Raw genomic sequence first — 20275 nt, 5'->3', positions numbered from 1 at the left:
ATTTCTGTGAGGCTGCAGTGAAGTTTACACTTGTAGGTTTGGCGAAATATATTCCACCTACACATTTGCAGCGTGCAGCATCAGCAGCACGATCGAGGTCATGAGGATATATTAATATTTTTATTGTTGCTGGACGTTTTGATTATAAAGAAAACAATACAGTCAAAGATATAGCCTTGTTCACAAAACTCTTCTCTGTGTGCACTCAGAGCTAGATCCCTGAATGCATTATTGCTACCCTGCTTCCACCGGCCTACCTGAGACAAGGTGGGTTGGTGGTGACTCGTGCGCATGCGCACGTCCTCCTCCGCACATGAGAAGGATATTGCAAGGGCAGCCCGGGGAAAGGAGCGTGGTTCAGTCTCCAGTATCTGGACCGGACCGAGGCGGGCAGGAAGCACACTTGTAAGGCAGAGGCGATGGAAGACAAAGAGAAAAAGAAGAAGGATAAAAACTCTTCTAACAGCGACAGAGTCACTCTAAAAAAAGAAATTGGACTTTTGAGCGCTTGCGCTATTATCATCGGTGAGTGTATGACAGCTTTTGTCTCACATTTTGCGTTCATGAAGAGCGAGGAGCCACAGGGGGAAGTGATCAGAGGACCGTGTTTGAGCGGCCGGCCGGCTGAATGGCTACACTGTAATAATGTGGCCGATGTGCAAGTTGTGGTTTTGCTGTTAAAGTTAGAATATCCTGGCATCCATTAGTGAGTCGGCCACCCATGAGTCGGCCACAGAGGGGTTCGGGTTTTGGCCGGGTCCTGGTCTCCTGTGAGAACACTGTAGGGAAATGCGTTTGACTTATCACGCAGTAATGGTTAAACAGCCAGATTGGCACAAAACCGCCAAGATACGCGCAGAAACAGTCGCTTTTACGCACGGATGGTCCAACTCAGATGTCTTGGTCCATTTAGAGCTGCAGGGTTTTGTGAGGAAAGTGTTGCATCAGTCGGCATGGTCTGAATATGGACATGCCTACGTGGCTGGATCTTTTCGTTTAACTTGAAAGCCATGTGCACAAAGCAAAGCTCCATGTGGTTCTGTGGTACGGTTGAGGACTAACACTAACTCTGCCAGGCTAAGAGGTTCAGCTTTCCGGGACTCAGCTGCCTACAGCAAGGCATTAATGTTCCCTACATTCATCTGATTATAAACCGCCCAAAGTGAACTGCACTCGTGCTGCACAGCACATATTTGACACATGCAGCCATAGATAGAGGGAGTGTGTAAATACAGGAAGCTGCGTTGCTGCAAAGATGTTCCTGAAAATTGTGATGTAGCGAACATAGTTCTAGAGTTAAAGTATGCAGCACGTTAACCTCATCTGCAGCAGTAAACTCAACAGGTTGTACAGTAAGTGCCATTATACTCTGCAAGGAATGCGAAGGGATCCCGCAGCACCAGCTGCCATCTGACAACATACAACTCATGCCCAGCCTCTATATTTGTGGAGGCAGGAGGGTTAGGGGACGCAGCTATTGACTTAATGACATGACAAGTTATTTTTGTGTGAGACATTCTGTTCTTGGAGACTTACTTCAACTCTTTTTATTGTACAGCACAGAATGTGTGTGTGTGTGCAGAGGAGGGCAGCCATGCTGATAAAATTCACTATTGTGTCCTTTTCAGTGAACTTATCTTTCGTTAATACCTTCTGGCTGGGTAATGAAAATACATGTCAGTATACACTTTGTATAGATTATAATATGAATCAAGATAAGGCAGGATGAGCTGACCGCTCTCAATGATGAGACGGAGTTTGGATGGCTGTAGAATGGATGAAGAGATTGCCGTGGATTCCTCACAAATTGCTTTTAACTCTGAAACACGAGGTCATGGTTTAGCTTTTTCAGCAGTCGTTTATCAGCCTCAGTGAATCACCTACTGTACACGTCATCGTACAACAGGGACAGTAGAGTCACGACAGACTAACTCGCTGTCTGTCTGCATGTCATGGGGCATTAGGAATGTGCCAGCAAACAACATACTCATATACTGCTAACACATCCATAGGTTCCAAGTGTGCCTCGGCAGACAAGATGCTCAAATGACAAGGTCTTACACCACACGTAGGTGGAAGGAACCAAGACGAAGACAGATGTAGGACATTTGAGTCTGTTGAACTGTGGTTTCCTCAGTAGTTTTTTTTTTTTTTTTACAATGCAGATGACAAACTGTGCCTGCAGCTCACAGGTCCCTATGCTTTATATATTTTTGGTGATACATGTTAAAATCAGCCCAACCAATAGAGAACAGTAACAAACAGATCTTTTGCATGAGATCTCGATGGAAGGTGGAATATGAAGCTCAATCTGACATTCAAAGTGGGTTGCAGAAGAAAAGACAACAGTGTGGTACTTTCAATGATAATGTAATGCTTATCTTTATAACCAAGGTCAAGTCTTTTGTGCTTTGATAGAAACTGATATGGTCACAGGTTAATGCTCATTCTTTGGCCTGCCTGTTTAACTCACTTCTTTTTGTTCATTTGACAGGGACTACCTGTGCAAATCCTTCACTAGAGCCTTGAAACTGCACTCCACAGCTCTGACTGCGCTTTACAGAGAGCTTCAGGGTGATATACTCAGTCTAATTTAATATCGTTTGTGTGAAATGGGTGTTGAAATCACTCCTGTCACTGACCACACGCCAAGTGTTTTCTGAGAAGCACAGATGGAGTGAAGCCTGTGCAGCTACTACACACATACAGCATGAGTCATGCTTCTACCCACCAGATACAGCCTACTCACATATACAGCACCTCTCTGGAGTAAGGTGGACCATTGGAGCTGTCGGCACATGTGGCTGCTGCATCACCGTGTGCAGCTACTGTTGCTTACATGTAGGACTACACTGTAGAGCAAATACATCAAATGACAAACTGAAATAACAACAGTAACATCTATCTTAACCACAGGGTCCACATTTTGTACCAGCTCAGACTCCGTTCCAGCACCTGCAGGTTGTTTCCCCTCTGACGACTGTTTGTTCCTCGCTCTCCCAGCTTCGTGTTTGTTTACACTGGCAGGACAACTTCAGATCCCTGAAGTTACAGGAGGACACTGCGAATGCGAGTGTCTCTCTTTTTTTTTTTTTCACACTAGCTTTTGGACTGGAATGAAACATGTAATCCGGGCAGTCATTTTTGAGCTATTGTGCAGGGAGGCTGAAAGGGTCAGTAGGACTCTGATTTGCGCCATGATGCCAAACTTTATGACATAACAAACACAACGTAGGCATTATGTAACAGCTCTGCATCTCACCATGGCCTCCACAATCAAATGTGACAGTGATAAATGCCCTGTCGGACAACCTCTCTCCCTCTGCATCATTAGGGAGCAGCTCCCTAACAGGGAAGCTGCAGTGGCGTGCGTCACCGGGCTTTAACTGTTTACAGTGGACAGAGTCATATTTTGTTGGACTTCTTTTGTCCCAAAGTTCTCCAAAGAGGAGAAAAACAGGGTTTGCTTGGACAGCTGCTATTTGCTTACTTTCTTACAAGTGTTAGTTTTTGTTTTGTCTTGTCGTCGATGCGATGACATAAGAGTGCCAGGCTGGATTTGAGCACTTGAAATGGTGTCTTATGAGTTTGTGCCTTAGCCAGCTGAGCCACCAGGGAACCTCTGTTCAGCCCTGTTTGTGGGACAGCTGAGCCAGGACCCTGATGAGCCATGTTTCTACTAAACCAGTCCTTCCTCTCAAATATAACCATACTTGTGTCATCACATACCTGGGAAAGGTTTTGCACATATTTTTCTGTTGTTCGCTGCAAGCAGCTAACTAGCCCACGAAACAAATGATGCTGCAGCAGTACTGATGGTTTCCTTTCACAGCTACTGTGTGTACATAATGGAGGCTTTTTTTACCTGTAGGGATGGAAATTAATAAGGTTTTAATGCCAATTGGTCAGTACTAATGCCATTGTCAATTCGACTCATCGGTCTGATTCTTGATCGATTGCGTTAATGATTCCTGATGCATTTTAGTCAACCTGGCTGTAGCCTGTGAACTTGCTGAACTAGCTATAGCAGTCTGTATCTCATGACATGACTCATTGTCTAAAGTGGAAGAAGTGAGAGAATATTTGTACAGCTTTCATTTTCATTTCGGTTTTCTTAGTCCTACAAGAAATCTGCTAAGCCTCCCCTGCGTGGAGCTCGTGTTATGATAGCATAGGATCTTTACCCTCTAATGGATGTGCTGCTTGTTTGAGAAGAAGTGGCACTCATGCATAGAGTGTCAGTCATGTGTTCCTGGAGTTTAAGCCCATTATGCATCGGGAGATGTTTCAGAATATTGCTGGTGTTTCCACCCTTACTTTAAATGATCATTTCACAGACATTACAGCTCACACTGTGGTCATTGTTCTTTATGAAATGAAGTGACACTTTGGACTGTTCCCTTCTCTCAACCATGACTCCTGTGTGTTGCATATTTCCAGCAGAGAAGATGTGTGAGTTTGACAATGCGTGAGCTTGATGATGGGGAAGCTGTGGTTCAGGAGGTGGACTGGGTTGTGCACTGATCACAGGGTTGGTGGTTTCATTTCCATCTCCTCCTGTCTACATGTCAAACTGGAGGAGACTGAACCCCAAATTGCTCCCTATGGTCAGACCAGCCCCCTGCATGGTAGATTGATGCCATTGGTGTATGAGTGTGTGTGTGACCGAGCGGCAGTGGCAGTGCCCCTGATTCCAATGGATCACTGGTTCTCGACCGTTCCGGTTCTTGAATTTCAGCCCTAGTCACCAGAGAGCTTATGAAGGGTCCAGTGTTACCAGGCTGGGCTACTTTTTGATTTTTGTTTTGAGAGGCTGTGATAATTTACTGATAACCAGCAAATCTAGAGTCATTTAGTTTACTATTTTCCTCCATCAGTTTGCTATCAGTCTGTGAATTCAAAAAACGCTTTACTTTCAACTCTTACATTCTTACAAGTAAAGACTTTTAATGTTACCTTATCCCAAAACCTCTTATATTTGAGTTTTGCCTAATGATACTAATAAAATCTGCCAAGGTTTTGTTTGATTTGTCGTCTTTTGACCCCTGTGATCTCTGAAAATTCAGTCCAGTTTTTTCAGTCCATCCACAGTCTGAGCAGCCTGCAGTGCTGTAGGTCTGGCTGCCGTGTGGTTCCACATCTTTCCTCTCACCACAGTGACTCATGCCAGCACATATCAGCTCTGCCTTGCGAGGAAAACTGAACTTTTTAAAATGCTGCCGTATAATTGACAACAGAACTGCAAAAGCACTACTGTTCTTTCCATCTGCATCCTCTTTTTTTCCTGCTACACGTATTCGTTGTCCAGAATCCAACATATAAAAATTACAGTGCCAAGCCTTGACTTCTTTACTTGTGTTTGACAGCTGTTCTGTTGTTACATTTATTGTTTATTGCTCTAGATATGAGAGCCAACTGAGTACTTATAATATACAATAAAATTCAAAGTCCAGAAACTAAAACAGATCAAGCATCCAGTAAATCACAAGACAGCAATAATGTTGACAGTGAGGTGCTCTTTGGAGGTTGCACAAGTCATTAAATGAAGTAAAAGCCAGTTGAAATGAATCCCTAAAGATTTGATTTAAATGGTCGGTATGTGTTAATAAGCCTCTTGGGATTTTTCAGCTGCTGTGTTTTCTCTGTACAAGCTAGTTTTGTTCACAGTGTCTCAAAAACCTGTATTTGGATATCTGAATGATTAGTGGATCCCGAGCCTCAAAGAAAACAATTGTTTACTTAACAAGAAAAATCTGAACAGACATGAAATTTTAAAATATGTATAATGGTAGTTCAGTATTTAATTATGTACAGGCGACTGTAGATGACCTAATCCTTTGCTCATCTCCTCAGGGAACATCATCGGCTCTGGGATCTTCATTTCACCCAAAGGTGTGTTGGAGCATGCAGGCTCAGTGGGGCTGTCACTCATCGTCTGGGTATGTGGAGGAGGGATCTGTGCCCTTGGGTCCCTGTGCTACGCTGAGCTGGGTGTCACCATCCCAAAGTCTGGAGGAGACTATTCATACGTGACAGAAATCTTTGGAGGGCTAGTGGGGTAAGTGTTGATCTCCAGCTACTCTATGCTGGACACCGTTACTCCTAATCTACAACAGCAGTTGGTTGTTTTGATCTTTGAGATGTTTCATGTTAGTTTCCAGGATTGTACTCACTTGGTATGGATTATACTGCAACAGTCAAGGGTCTGTACACCAGAGGGTCGGTTGCAAGGACTGCCCATCTGGAACCCACCAGCTCTGAAGGTCTTGTGACTGTCAGCTGATCATAGAGCAGTACTGCAAGTCTGAGAAGGTCATGCATGCCCATGACTGTGGTGGCACTAGTTTATTCCTGTGTGGCTTTGTTTAGCTCAGTCATTTGCAAGTGTAAAACGGGGTAAAAAAAACACTGGTGCCACATTAAAAGAACCAAAGAACTAGGAATAATACAAAAAAAACAACAAATGTATTATTAAATGGAAATCTGAGCCATAGCGTAACACTCAAGCCACCCTCACATATGATTTACATCCATTTAATTGTAATAGGGAACTACATTGAACTGAATTAAATGAAAATGACTTTTTCCCACCACTTGAGCTGTTTTTTTTCCGTTGACAGTAATAGGGACGCAGTAGGTGATAAATAATGATGTAGGAACATATGTCTGTAGAACCACTGTCCACACAACCTTGCATAAATCCCACCTTTCCCATAAACACATCTCTTAACATCTTAACATCCCTCACTTAGTACATTACCGTCACACCAAGTTGTGTGTTCATCCTCAGACACTATTAAATATGCATAAAGAAACAATAATAACCTCACCAATCCAACACTTATCACTTCTTAGAATTGTAGTCCTTTATTAATCCTCCTCTGTGCCAGCGACAGCCCTGTCCAGACGCATCATGTTTTTGGGTTGTCCGTCCATGCCATGAGTGTGATATCTCAGGAACGCCCTCAGGGAATTTCTTCAAATTTGACACAAAGGTTCACTTGGACTCAAGGGTGAATTAGGTAGTCAAAGGTCACTGTGCCAATGCTTTTTTCATCGTCTCCTCCTCATGTCTGAGCACCAGTCTCTTATAACTGATGCTGGTAAACTCTTGAGCAAGTGACCCAACCTCAGCTGTTGCAGTGGAAAAACAGCAGGAAATGGCAGTTGTGCTGGGCAACTGTTAATATAAGTGTGAATATGAAGTAAGAGTGGAACTGAGAGAGATCAGTGAGATCCCCTTTCCTGTGCAAATAACTGTCAACTCCACAACTCAACTCCACAGCTTGTAGCAAACCTCTTTTTATTAATCTGGAGATTAAAAAATGTCATGTAAGGAGCTGTTCACTTTCTCAAATGAAATCCTCTCTGTTTTATCTCGCGGTCCTGTAGCTTCCTGTTGCTATGGAGTGCTGTCCTCATCATGTACCCGACCACACTGGCTGTCATCGCGCTCACCTTCTCCAATTACGTCTTGCAGCCGGCCTTCCAGAACTGCCTGCCTCCATACATTGCCACCAGACTCCTCGCCACCATCTGTATATGTAAGTCACAAACAGCCTGAAACCTTTAAGTCAGGATTCATGAGTTCTTTTGTTTAGTCTGTTCTTGATGCTTTTCTGTGATGTGTCCAAATCGCACTTTCTAGAGATCAGCTGTCAAGTAGTGGATCCAAAACTCTCTGATTCCTCTGATTTTCTGTTGAGTTTCTATCGGTGGCACTTTTTGGCTGCTTATGCTAACCACATACTTTTGAACCCAAACAAATTGAAACTTTAAATCACATGAAGACCTGTGGTGTGGAGGATTTTTCCAGGGCAAATGCGAGGAGACACTGCATGCTTCTCCTCATAAAATATAAAGCAAGCAGCAACCTCCGGAGCTGCAAAATGAAGCTGTTGTTTCTCACTCTATCCAATGTTTTTGCTATGCTAAGCTACCGACCTGCTTGTGGTTATTTCATATTTAAGGTATAGATGACAGATTTGAGAGTGATATTGATCTTCTCATCTGAGGCTTGGCAGGAAAGCGAATATGTGTGTGTCCCAAAGCGTTGAACTATTCCTTCAGACCAAAACCTATACAGCACAGGAGAACCCTCGATGTTTTGTGATGATGTGAAATGCTTAGTTAGAACTACAGAACTGTTCTCTTGTTGACTGGCTGGTGATGACCAGTGGCTTTGCTTGACATTTCCTCAATTGCTGAACTGATTGATGGCTGGAGTACTGTCCAGATTTATGATGGTGATTGGCTCAAGAAGATGAGTTGTTTATGGATTTGTATGGAAAAAGTGGAATGATGCCTTAGAAATCAGGTTTAGGTTCAGAGGATCCCATTTGGTGTATTGGTTGTGTGACTGGCTGGTTTCCTTTCCTGTTGGCTGCTTGCTGCCGCTCTGGTCTCTGCCTTAGTCATCCTGACATCGCAGCTCACCGTATCACAGTTCAGACCTTCAGTCGCGTTAGACATTCAGGTCATCTGACTATATGATCAAGAGTGACTCCCGGTGAGATAAACAATAGAGCAGACTTCCTTTCCTCCATTAAGGTTACAACCAACTCATCTTAGGCTCAAGAGTTAAAGGTCAGAGCACACTTAAAATTGATCGAAGACATATTGAGCATTGACAGGTGGCAGTGCTACAAAAACACATGAGAGCGAGAGGAAAAAGCAGTAGTTCCCGTCTCAACAAATTTGTCATTCATCCGGTGACCAATGTGGCTGACAGGTGGGAGGAGGCTCTATGAATGTATAGCACCGTAAAAGCCACAAAACAACAAAGGGCAAAACAAACCAAATCAGCCACTGTCATCTCATGGCCTGAAGATATTAGGATCCTTTGATAGTTCACAGCGTGCTGACGGCTGTCACTGTCATTTGATAATTCCTTATGAAACGCTGTGCTCTATTTCCAGCCTTTAATCTGATCAGCACCTTTCTTTGAAATGTTGGAGTACAGCAATCTGTATCAAAATAACCAGTGGCACAAGCAGACTGTGCATGTATCTGGTGGACAAGCCAGCCAGTTTGGTCTTGTCTGAACTGGATGGGGAAACTGGGGTGGACAGGAGCGGGATGGGTATCTGTGTGTGAGAGTGTGTGCATGTGTCAGGCTGGGGTTAGCATTTACAGAGCACGCGAGTGGACCTCCACTATTTTTGGCGACAGACTGTTACAACTGCTGCCTAGTTAAGCCAGGAGCCCACTCTGTGTGCGTATGTGTTGTATGAGTTTGTGTGTGTGTGCGTGTGTGTGTGTCAGTATCAGTGTCAGACTAAATAATGGTGCCAGCCTTTGTGGACGCCGCTAATGAGAGGGCGTGTCTACGCCATTGTGCATTGTTTCACAGCGGTTACCGTGACACTCCTGTCACTGAGCACCATGGAAACAGGAAATGGGCAGGACACCTTGTGCATCAGTGATGGAGGATCCCATTGGCCAGCTGACATTCTGGTTGATGTTCCTATTGGCTGCTTGGTACCGCCCCCTTCCTCCTCTCTGGTCCACAGCATCACACTTCAGACCAGCAGCCACAGAGAGATTGTAGTCGTCTATCTGTGATCAGCAGTTATATAAGATGAAACATTATCAGCAGCTTGTGACTTTGGAATGTGTCAGGCTCCACAGCACCCTGATAAGACCTCTGAAGCGTACCATGAATCTTGAATGATAGACATATTGATGGTTAACAGTTTGAGAAGTGTTTTCACTGGAGCTCCATCAGCCTTCAATGGCAGATGCGTGTGTGAGAGACATGTCACTGGTGTAAATGCTAAACTGTAGTCAGGTCTATATGCCATCATTGCAAATGTGCGAGTGATTTTTTGTCATCACCTCCTACAGCCTGAGAGAAAAGGATGCCTGAGCGTTTGGCTTACACAACTCTGTATACAGTGACTCACTCTGAGGTAATGTTAAACACAAATGCAGCGAAAAACCAAGTCAGGTCACTCAGAATCTGTGCAAAGGAAATGAGCAAAGCAGGAGATGAAGAAGTTAAAGTGTGTTGGCTGCCGGGGAACAGAAACATTTTCCAGCACTTGGTGGACAGTGTTTTCTGAAATACTCTGTGAGATTAACTGGATTAACATTGTTTTACTGAGGCCCCTGTTATGTCAAAGCAAGCTTTCTTGGTGAAGGGTTTATGAACATGAGTCAGCCTGGGTCTTTACCCCGTCCACCACCTTCCTCCCCTGCAGAGTGTCGCAAGCGGCCCAGGTGTGTGTGTGTGTGTGTGTGTGTGTGTGTGTGTGTGTGTGTGTGTGTGTGTGTGTGTGTGTGTGTGTGTGTGTGTGTGTGTGTGTGTGTGGGTGAGTGCAAACCAGACAGGTCCAGTTGTGGGCTGCTTGTTTGTTTCTAAGAATAGAACTACTGGACGGACCATAGCAGCACTCTCAGGCGCCCAGTGCACCACTTTATTCTGTCAAACATTGATCACTTTTGCTGGATAGAAATCTGCTGAAAGCACATTTTCCAGGAATGAACCCTGAAATAAATTTCGAAAGTGTCAGTGGTTGTAACGGGTCTCACTGATCCAAACAGGGTTAATTTCACATCATGCCCAACAAACAGTAGAAATGTGGTGTTTTTTTTTTTTTGTTTTTTGTTTTTTTTTAAAAGCAGAAGAGCTACACACCCTGATTCTCACTTAGGCTGAGGAGTGAAGAGCTTCTGCTGTTCATTCCAGCGCAGCAGGGAACCAATTTCACCACTTGCCTATGCCACGTCAGTGTGGTGGTGCAGCAGACAGAGAAAAGGTTGCAGTATGTGTCAGCCAATCACATTTTGTTTCAGCCACTGGTTTTGATGATTTTGACATAACCCACCAAACAAGCCAAAGAAATCATGACATTATTCAAATACAATGTCATTTCCTTTTAATTTCAATGAAACATTTTGTCCATTAATTTCCATTAGATTTAAGTTGCTTCAATTGGATGTTGCTGAATGCCCTTTACAGACACACTGTGCCATGTTTCAGTCCCGCCATAAAGTCAGAACAACGATACAACTATAAGCACAGCGTAGACACGAATGAATGAAGCAGTGCAGTATGCAGGCTAAGAATAAATACAGTCCTCATGGGCTCATTACACTTTAATGTGGTTGAGTAATTTCAGTTTATTTTGGGCAGTCCTAGACTTCTACAGATTCTCAGATCATGCTGGACTTGTTCTGTTGAATTCTTCACGAAAGTCCTTCAGAGTTTGATTGATGGCTCGTGGTCACTCACCATGCTAACAACTGCAACAGCTCTGCAGATGGAAAAAAATCAGTGGGTTTCATTGAAAAAAGAAAAAGAACAAAAGGTGAATCTTGAGGTAAGTGTGACTCAAGGGATAAAGAGCTGATGACGTAATGCACATAGTGGTCAGATCCCTTCAGCATCTTTGTTCAATCATGACAGAAAAAAAACACACCTGCTAACTCAAGCTGCTCCGGAGAGAATCATGAGCCTAACACATCAAATATGAATGAAGGGAAGAGGTGCTGAAACTCATCTGTTAAAGAGTAAATACAGTAAGACGTACGTGTCCCACAGTACGGAAACCTGCCAGAGGAAAGAAAAACTGTACATTCACACAAATGAGCTCACTTCAAGGCCAGTTTTAGTGTTTACAGTACAGTGAACGTCTTATGTGCCTGGCTCCAGAACAAGTCTAACAAATAGAAAAATGAAATAAAGATGACTCAATAGAAATTTAAGAAATAGAGTACAACTGAACAGAGGAACAATGAACAGTAATGTAAGTGTTTGCTGTCCAGGAAAGTGAAACAGAAGAGCATTAGTCCAACTGAGTTTCTCTAGTTCTTTCTCTTCATGATATTCTCATCTATGCTTATTCTTAAGGACACTTAAATAGAGTCTGGGAAAGGAGGTGATTTATTCATTCATTTAAAAGAGTCTGTTATTTGCATTTTAAACCCAAATCCAGATTCATTTCTGCTGCCTCTGTTCCAAAACTAATCAAACATTCAGCACTAACACGATGAGTGTGTGCTGCCCCATCGATCTGTATCAGCTGGTGAGGTCTCTTTTAAAGAGGAGAGGTTAAGTGTGGACAGGAGTTACAGTATATAAAGAAGAATAAACAGCGATGTCTGGGGCAGCCTTCCTTTTATCGCTGCATCACTACATCATGTCTCTGCATTTATTACACCCAACCAAATCATTTGGATTTACTGTAGTCTGAAGGGATTCGGCTGTCAGAGACCTTGTGGTGGGTAGACAGGACTGGGCGGTTATTGCCAGTTCAGTGACTGCAGTGACCAGATCCTGGACTCCAGGAGGAGGCGTTCCTGAGGTTAAAACCCCCTGATAAATCTGCACGAAGTAGGATCAGAATCCATTAAGAGTAAAAGCAGTAATTAGTTTAGTATTCTAGTGCTGAGGCAGCCTTCAATAGAAGCTGTGACGGCAGGACACAGATTTACCTGCGCTGTCGCATTCAAAGCCCACTGGCACCTCCTTCCTGTCAGGGTTAACACAGGCAGGGGGTTCACAGGAACACAGGAGCGGAAATGCATATAACACCCTGAGGGTAACTGGCCATAAAACACCGGTGTGTTGTAGGGGAGAGAAAGCTGTGCCCGGTGCCCCCAAAGCCTCGTGCCAAAAATTCACACGTGTGTGTGTGTGTGTGTGTGTGTGTGTGTGTGTGTGTGTGTGTGTGTGTGTGTGTGTGTGTGTGTGTGTGTGTGTGCGCGCCGGCGGAAGCAGTTTGTGGTGGGAGGGAAACCTCGCTCTGGTGATTAATGACATGGCCGATAACACCCCCTGCCCCTATATGCATGTACACACACATATACTGCTGTGAAAGTCCTGAAAGAGAGTGCAGTAGCTTTTTATTTTTTCTTTTGGAAAAGTGAGGAAGAGTGAAAGATCAGGAAATAAATAGAGAAATATTGAGATGAAATAAAATAGAGAAGAGGGAAAGACGACAAAAGAAAAGCTGCACAAAACTGAGAGACAAGAGGAGGGTCAAAAAACAATGGACAGATACGCATCCTGTGGTGGAAAGCATTTCCGAAGCACGCACGCACGCACGCACGCACGCACGCACGCACGCACGCACGCACGCACGCACGCACGCACGCACGCACACACACCCGTCCCAACTGTTTTTGGCACATGCAGGCATCAAACTCACAATGTTGATCTGTTTGATCGTGAACTTTTTACTGTATTCAGTTGAATATTGACGGTAGATTGAAAATGATCTGCAAATCTTCGCATTTTTTGCAGCTTTGTTGGAAGCGGGCTTGTTTTCCACGTGAGTTGGCTGTCTGTGCTGCGGTCATGGAACACTGTTTGACAGACTCCAATTTGCGGTACAGTGTGTACAGGAGTGCAAGAAAAGTACAACTAGACCAACGTCTTCAGAACGTTTTCCCTCTCTGTCTGTCTTTCTCTGCTGGTAGCACGACCCACACTCCCTCTCACTTGTAATCCTGCACTTGAGTTTGAGGGCAGCTGGAGAGCCACTTGCACTTGCTTGGGTTAGCTCACTTGGAACTTGGCCAGCCCTTGTTATGGTGGCACTTGCAAACACGCAAAGTGAGGGTCAATGTGAAGGTCCGTGGCTGAGGGAGTGGTGTGTGGAGCAGGGACACACACACACACCCACACTATGCAAGTAGGAAATGGAAAGTAGCAAGTGTTCATTTGTTTTGTCAGGAAAGATTGTGTTGACAGGAGAGGAGTGTGGAGTCAGTGAAACAATGTACAGACTGGGACAGTCACACCTCTACTCAAGCATTGTCCCTGTACTTCAGTATGGGGGTATATGGATAAATGAACAGTGCCCTCTTTGTGTGTGTGTCCAGCTCAGAATATGGCAGTAAATGACTTAACAAACTAGAAGGAGGACTGAAGGTTAAAACACATTTCTCAATTAATTGTTCACTTCAGAGTTATTGACTTCAACTAGGAGCTCGTCTGGTGAGCATCGAACATCAGACTAACTTCATAGAACATGCAACCAGCCGGTGAATAAGTATGCTGCTTTTCAATGAAGGTCAAGACTGTTCCACACAAGTGTGTTTTTCTTCTGATGTCAGTAGAGGTTATTCATTGAGTGGAGATAATTCATTGCACAGGTCTGCAAAACGCTGCATTTATAAGGCAAAGCCTGTTAGAAACATGATGCTTTTCAGTGATTTTAAGTGTGTCTGTATGCATGTGTTCATGCATTTCCGCAGTGTTCCTGACCTGGGTGAACTGCTCCAGTGTGCGCTGGGCGACAAGGATCCAGGATGTTTTCACTGTAGGAAAGCTCCTCGCTCTGGTGCTCATCATAGTGGTCGGACTCGTCCAGATCTGTAGAGGTAAACACATACACACTCATTCTGGTGAGATTAAATCTTCGACGTGGCAGTGATTTGTGTGGTTTGGCCCTGTTATGCTTTGGCTTGGAATTAGCTATGATTTCTAGATGTACAGTAGTAGTACTTTGATGGTTTGATCCTTGATTTTATTTCTCTTTAATAGGAAACAGAACCATTGAAAGAAATACTGACAAAGTGATACAAAAGAACAGAACAGGATAAAGACAAGTCAGCACTAGAAGTCACTGAGACAGAAAAGGAATCAACTAATGCGATTCTAAAAAATAGAAAAATGTACTGAGCAAAGTGTTCACAGAGTAGATTTTATGTTCAAAGTCTTGATGTGTAATACTTCTGTGTGGCACCATGAGCCCCCCCCCCCACCCTGCTGACCCACGACTGCACACCAACACACAACAACAACCAACGTCTTCATCAAATTTGTGGACGACACTACTGTGGTGGGGCTCACCAATAACAACAATGAGTCAAACTACAGGGACGAGGTGAGCCAACTGGCCGCATGGTGCAGAGACAACAATCTCCCTCTCAATGTGGAGAACATGAAGGAGATTGTTGTCGACTTCTGGAGAGCCTCTGCCCAGCACCCCCCACTGACCGTCAACAGTGCTGCTGTATAGAGAGTGAGCAGCACTAAGTTCCTGGGCGTGCACCTCACTGAGGACCTCTCCTGGAGCAGCAACACCTCTTCACTGGCCAAGAAAGCTCAGCAGAGCCTCTACTTCCTCCGAAGACTGAAAAGAGCCAGAGCACCAGTCCCCATCATACACATCTTCTACCGTGGAACCACCGAGAGCATCCTGACCAGCTGTGTCACTGTATGGTACAGCGGCTGCACTGTATCCTGCCGGAGGACCCTGCAGCGCATAGTAAGTGCAGCTGAGAGGATCGTCGGTGCCCCCCTCCCCTCCCTCCAGGACATTTACAGCACACGCCTGGTGGGTGACTCCACCCATCCCACCCACTGCCTCTTCAGCCTCCTGCCCTCTGGGAGGAGAATGAGGAGTCTACGGGCCAGAACCAGCAGACTGAGAGACAGCTTCATTGACCAGGCCATCAGGATGCTGAACTCCCTCCCAGCTCGTGTTTATTGCCGTTTGCACCAGGGATTTGAGGGAAACGATATTTCAGTTCTGTTAATGTCCTGTACATACAGCAGCCTTGACAATAAAGTTGACTTGACTTGCTGCAGCAGATTATCACGTGTTGACACTGCTGACCCCTGGTGCACGTCACCAGACATAACAGAAGTAGAAAGAATCGGAACAAATGAGAAAAAAATATTTAGTAAATAACTCAAGAAGTAAACTTGTATTTTATAGTTGTAGGCAGTAGTATGATAACCAATCAGTGAAAAAATGTGATGCATCATTTTTTATCATCAGGACCAGATTCAGCTCTTTCAAACTGTTGTTAAAAACAATACAGTGAAGCCATTAATCTGTGGATCCTCTCACCCTGTCCAGGTCACTATGACGCCCTGCGGCCCAGTGAGGCCTTTGTATTCAGTCAGGAGCCCTCAGTGGGACAGATAGCGTTGGCTTTTCTTCAGGCCTCCTTCGCCTACAGTGGCTGGAATTTCCTCAACTACGTCACAGAGGAGGTCGTGGAGCCACGCAAGTACGGCACGCACCGACTGTTTCATATCTCTACAGGTTTCATATAAACGACACTGCAGTATATTGGTCTGAATGGTGACACCTAAACATAATGTACACCTCTGTCAGTTTAAAACCACATTACTGGTTTGAGTTCATCTTACTTTTCTCATTATTTTTATTAGGAACCTTCCCCGTGCCATCTACATTTCCATCCCTCTGGTGACGCTTGTCTACACTATGACCAACATAGCCTACTTCTCCTCCATGACCCCTGAGGAGCTGCTGGCCTCCAACGCTGTGGCAGTGGTGAGCAGCTCTCCAGCTCCATCAATGGATGTTTCATAAAGGAGCTCTTTATACACCCTGTAACAAGAGTGTCAGTTGTCTGGAAGCGTATACTGTCCGAGACTGGAAGTCTGCTGGAGCTGAGAGTCCTAGCATGAGACAGACCTCAACCAACCACTTAATCAATCAGTCAGTGAGAGTAATGTTTGTTCATAATAGACTGAGAAACAGTCACAAGTTCAGGTCGTCACTACTTTCACGAGCCTTGCATGTGTGGCCACAATGAGATATATCTGTTCAAAAGGCACCTTTCAGTGACATTAATCAATTAACAGATTACTGTTAAGGTGTGAAAGAATGAATCGATAAGGCAGTCACTCAGTAAAAGTCAGTAACCTGATCCATCAGATATTGTGTTGTTCCAGACATTCGGGGAAAAGCTGCTGGGGATGTTTTCCTGGGTGATGCCGATCTCTGTTGCACTGTCCACCTTTGGAGGAATCAACGGATATCTGTTCACCTCCTCCAGGTACAACACACACCTGGATTTGCCAGTGTCCTGACATGAACAGTAAACCTGAATTTAGGTGTGCTTCTGTCTATCTGTAGACTGTGTTTCTCAGGAGCCAGAGAGGGTCACCTGCCCTACCTCCTGGCTATGATCCACCTCAAAAACTGCACTCCAATCCCCGCCCTGCTGGTCTGCGTGAGTACTGCAGGCACAGTTTTGTCTGTCCAACTTCACAGGGACACACAGCAGAAGTGGTCTCCACACACACAAATGACTTGATGAATTTGATGCTATTTTGCATTCTTTATAGTTGGTTTAATATGCACTTGGCCTTTGAATCCACCTTTATCTCCCACAGTGCTTTGCCACCATCATCATCCTGTGTCTTGGAGAGACACACAACCTGATCAACTATGTGTCCTTCATCAACTATCTGTCCTATGGGGTAACCATCGCTGGTCTCCTCTACCTCCGCAAGAAGAGACCCAACTTAGCCAGACCCATCAAGGTACAGAAACCTGAGAACCTCAAAAAATCCAATTTATTTATGCCTTTAATAATACTTTGGATTTTATGAAATGCCTTGTTGAAGACACAGCAGTGTTAGATGACCACAGATCATAGCTCGCTGTAGTCTGTCTAAACCCTGTGCCAAGATCCAAAGAGTACAAAATAACAGCAGAACACACTGAGAAACACAGCAATATGAAATAAAAGATGCCACCAGATATCCCTGAACTTGCCGCATTTGAAGCCCAGAAGCTTCGAGTCTTTTTTCAGTACAAATCCAAAGAAACCCTCAAAGCTTCATCATGCATCACCCACTGGTAACAGAATAAAATTTTAAGATTGAGATTGTCACGTCAGATGAGCAGCAAGTGCAGACTGAGAGCTGTCAGCAGAGTAATTAAAGGGTCATTAGATCTTATCAGATGTTACTTATGGTGTTAATGGTGATTATGGTCATCAGGAGAATTACAAACCACAGTTTTCATTTGTCAAAATGATAAACATAGGCAATCATTAATACTTTAGAAATGATATATTATCCCAGCCCTGTACTCGGACACAGTATGCTGTATGCACAAACACCAACAAAAGTCTAATCACAGTGAATGCAAGGTGGCAAATGCTGTTTGTGTCCTGTGCAGGTGAGCATGTTGATCCCCATCAGCTACCTGATATTTTGGGCTGTGCTGCTGGGCTTCAGTCTGTACTCTGAACCTGTGGTTTGTGGCCTGGGTATGGTCATCATGCTGACTGGAGTCCCTGTATACTTTGTGGGTGTTTGGTGGAAGGACAAACCCAAATGGGTTTACAGACTAGTAGGTGAGTAGGCCTGTGCTGCTGGACAGTGCACATTCAACTGCTATTTAGATATGTTCGCAGCTAGTGTGCAATTTAAACGCCTCCTGCTGTGTTCTGTGTTGCAGAAAAAGTCACATACATGGGCCAGAAGCTGTGTTATGTGGTGTTTCCTCAGGAAGAATCTCCAGAGACTCAACCCCTCACTGCCTCCAAAGCCACTGACTGAGCAGTGCAGTCAAGCAGGAATTCCCCACATCAACATCTGTACTTCCAGTGTTTTGCGTTTGGTCAGTTTGTGAATGGTGAACACATGATTCCATCCATGGTCTTGCACAAGCGCAGCCTGAGCGGGGCTGCGGTGAAGCGCCAGTACAAAAGAAGCTGGTTATTCTTAGGGCATTAGCATGTTGAGCCCTAAAGCTGTCTAATGTGTTTATTATTTGTTGGTTTGGTAGTACTGCCCCTCCCCCAACCAGTATGCCAGCTTCTGTCTTTCGTACAGATCTTTAGCTCATCTTCTTCCTTCTGCTCACCCAAGGATCCTCTTCTGCTTCACTTCCAACATATTCTTGTGTTATGACTTTAACTAAATCCTTCAGCTAATGTGCCTTATGAAATGTATGTGTTGGTATAGTGTATTGGTTTGTGCGGGTATTTTTGTGTGTAATAACTTTTATGAGGTAAATATGCAAGCAGTCTCTGCACTTAGCAATACTTTTCTATTACTGCTGCTACCTTCAGCTGTGTCTCACTAATTACTCACACCATTTTTACTGTGTTTCAGCTGTGGATGAGTATTTTGCTGTCTGTATCTCTGCCTGGCTACAGTATCTGGCCATTCTTTTGGCTTTACCCCCACTTTTCTCTCTGTTATTATATCTCTTCTCTCTCCTGAGAGATACTACAGGTGCCTTCTCGTTATTATTATTATTAGGAAGATTATCTACACAACACTCTTTCCCAGCAATATTTACAGCACAGAAGAGACAGGAGGATGATGGGAAGTTTGTGGCTCTCAGCTGGATCAGTGGCTGACTCTCTGAAGTGAATACGCTGCAGCAGTTCAACACATGCTCACAGGCTGTTCTTCAGGTTTCCAATGTTCGCCTGTCTCCTTCAGCCTCTGTTGAGCTGTTCTCGTCTCCGGAAATGCCACTGTGAACTCTTTCAAGGTGCTTGACCTGCCAAGACAGTTATTAGATTTCAGATTTCTCACTTGATGTTATGATACAGTACTTACCATTAATGTGTCGTTGGATAACATTAGCAGACTCCATGTTGACGGACAGATGGGTGGATGGCTGGTGGTGGATGTTTACTTGTGCATGGGCCCCTCTCCCCCTTCCCAAAAGACACCCTTGGCCCACTGACTTACTATGATACTATTGATGTGATATATCTTTGAACTGACCTACTGTGTCAATTTCAGTGGTGTTTTTGACTCAAGATACTGACTTATGACTCAGTTGTTGCATGAAAGTTGCCCCAAAATTCTTGTAGTCAAACCTCCACAATAATCAATTTAAATCGGTTCTTAAGTTGTGGTACCACTACATTGATACCTGATGCAGGAAATCTTTGTGTTCTGTGCATTTGGGTAATCCCTGAGCACTTTTCTTGAAGCTGTTTATGTTGTACATATAACAGAACATATAACATAGAGGGATGAAACCAGCAGGTTGGAACATGGATGGAACATTCAGTCCTTTTCCACGTCTGCAGATGCTGGGAACTTCCCCCTGCAGCAAACCCACGAAAAGACACTGACACTTAAAAAGTGTACATCTGTCTGCCATGTCCAGACGCTGTTAGCTCACTTGAGATCTGTAAATACTATGTAAAGAAGAAAAAAACTGTTCAAAATGCGCTAGGGACTCCTAGAAAGATCACATTCCTCAGACATGTTGTGGTACATTTGCATACTGTACAATTGATGGGTGTACCTGTGTTTTGTAAGAGTGTTAGGTTGTACAAGAATAACAATGTAATTGCTTATTAAATATAGCAACTTCTAAAAAGTGGCTGTCGTGTCCTCTGTGATCCTCTGACTTTTCCTCGTATGTCATCATTAACATTGTCACTGTGCATATGTTGGCGTGTTGACATTAGCATTTAGCTGTATAGCAGTGACTGTAGTGCAGCCTCACAGAGCTCCCAGCAAGGCTGCAGACTCAGGATAAAGGTGACTAATGACTGCAAAATAAGTACTATCTTAATA

General features: G+C 44.2%; 1 protein-coding gene across 2 annotated transcripts; it reads left to right on the top strand.

Annotated features, from left to right (window-relative positions):
- The first annotated feature begins 344 nt into the window (after positions 1 to 344).
- slc7a10a (solute carrier family 7 member 10a) lies at positions 345 to 20078 on the top strand. Of its 2 annotated transcripts, none has more exons than XM_076737711.1 (11): positions 345 to 525; positions 5854 to 6058; positions 7393 to 7544; positions 14206 to 14331; positions 15819 to 15972; positions 16136 to 16259; positions 16664 to 16767; positions 16848 to 16944; positions 17108 to 17257; positions 17901 to 18078; positions 18183 to 20078. In XM_076737711.1, exons 1-11 carry the CDS (start codon positions 420 to 422, stop codon positions 18281 to 18283), a joined length of 1497 nt encoding a protein of 498 aa, XP_076593826.1. In that variant the 5' UTR covers positions 345 to 419; the 3' UTR covers positions 18284 to 20078. The 2 variants fall into 2 exon arrangements, with proteins under 2 accessions (XP_076593826.1, XP_076593906.1); XM_076737791.1 differs by lacking the exon at positions 345 to 525 and adding an exon at positions 1278 to 1352.
- Positions 20079 to 20275: the final 197 nt, after the last annotated feature.

This window comes from Chaetodon auriga, chromosome 1 (assembly GCF_051107435.1).
Source record: "Chaetodon auriga isolate fChaAug3 chromosome 1, fChaAug3.hap1, whole genome shotgun sequence".
Lineage (NCBI taxonomy): Eukaryota > Metazoa > Chordata > Actinopteri > Chaetodontiformes > Chaetodontidae > Chaetodon > Chaetodon auriga.
The sequence above is the reverse complement of the archived record's forward strand: the minus strand, read 5'-3'. Positions and strand labels throughout refer to the sequence as shown.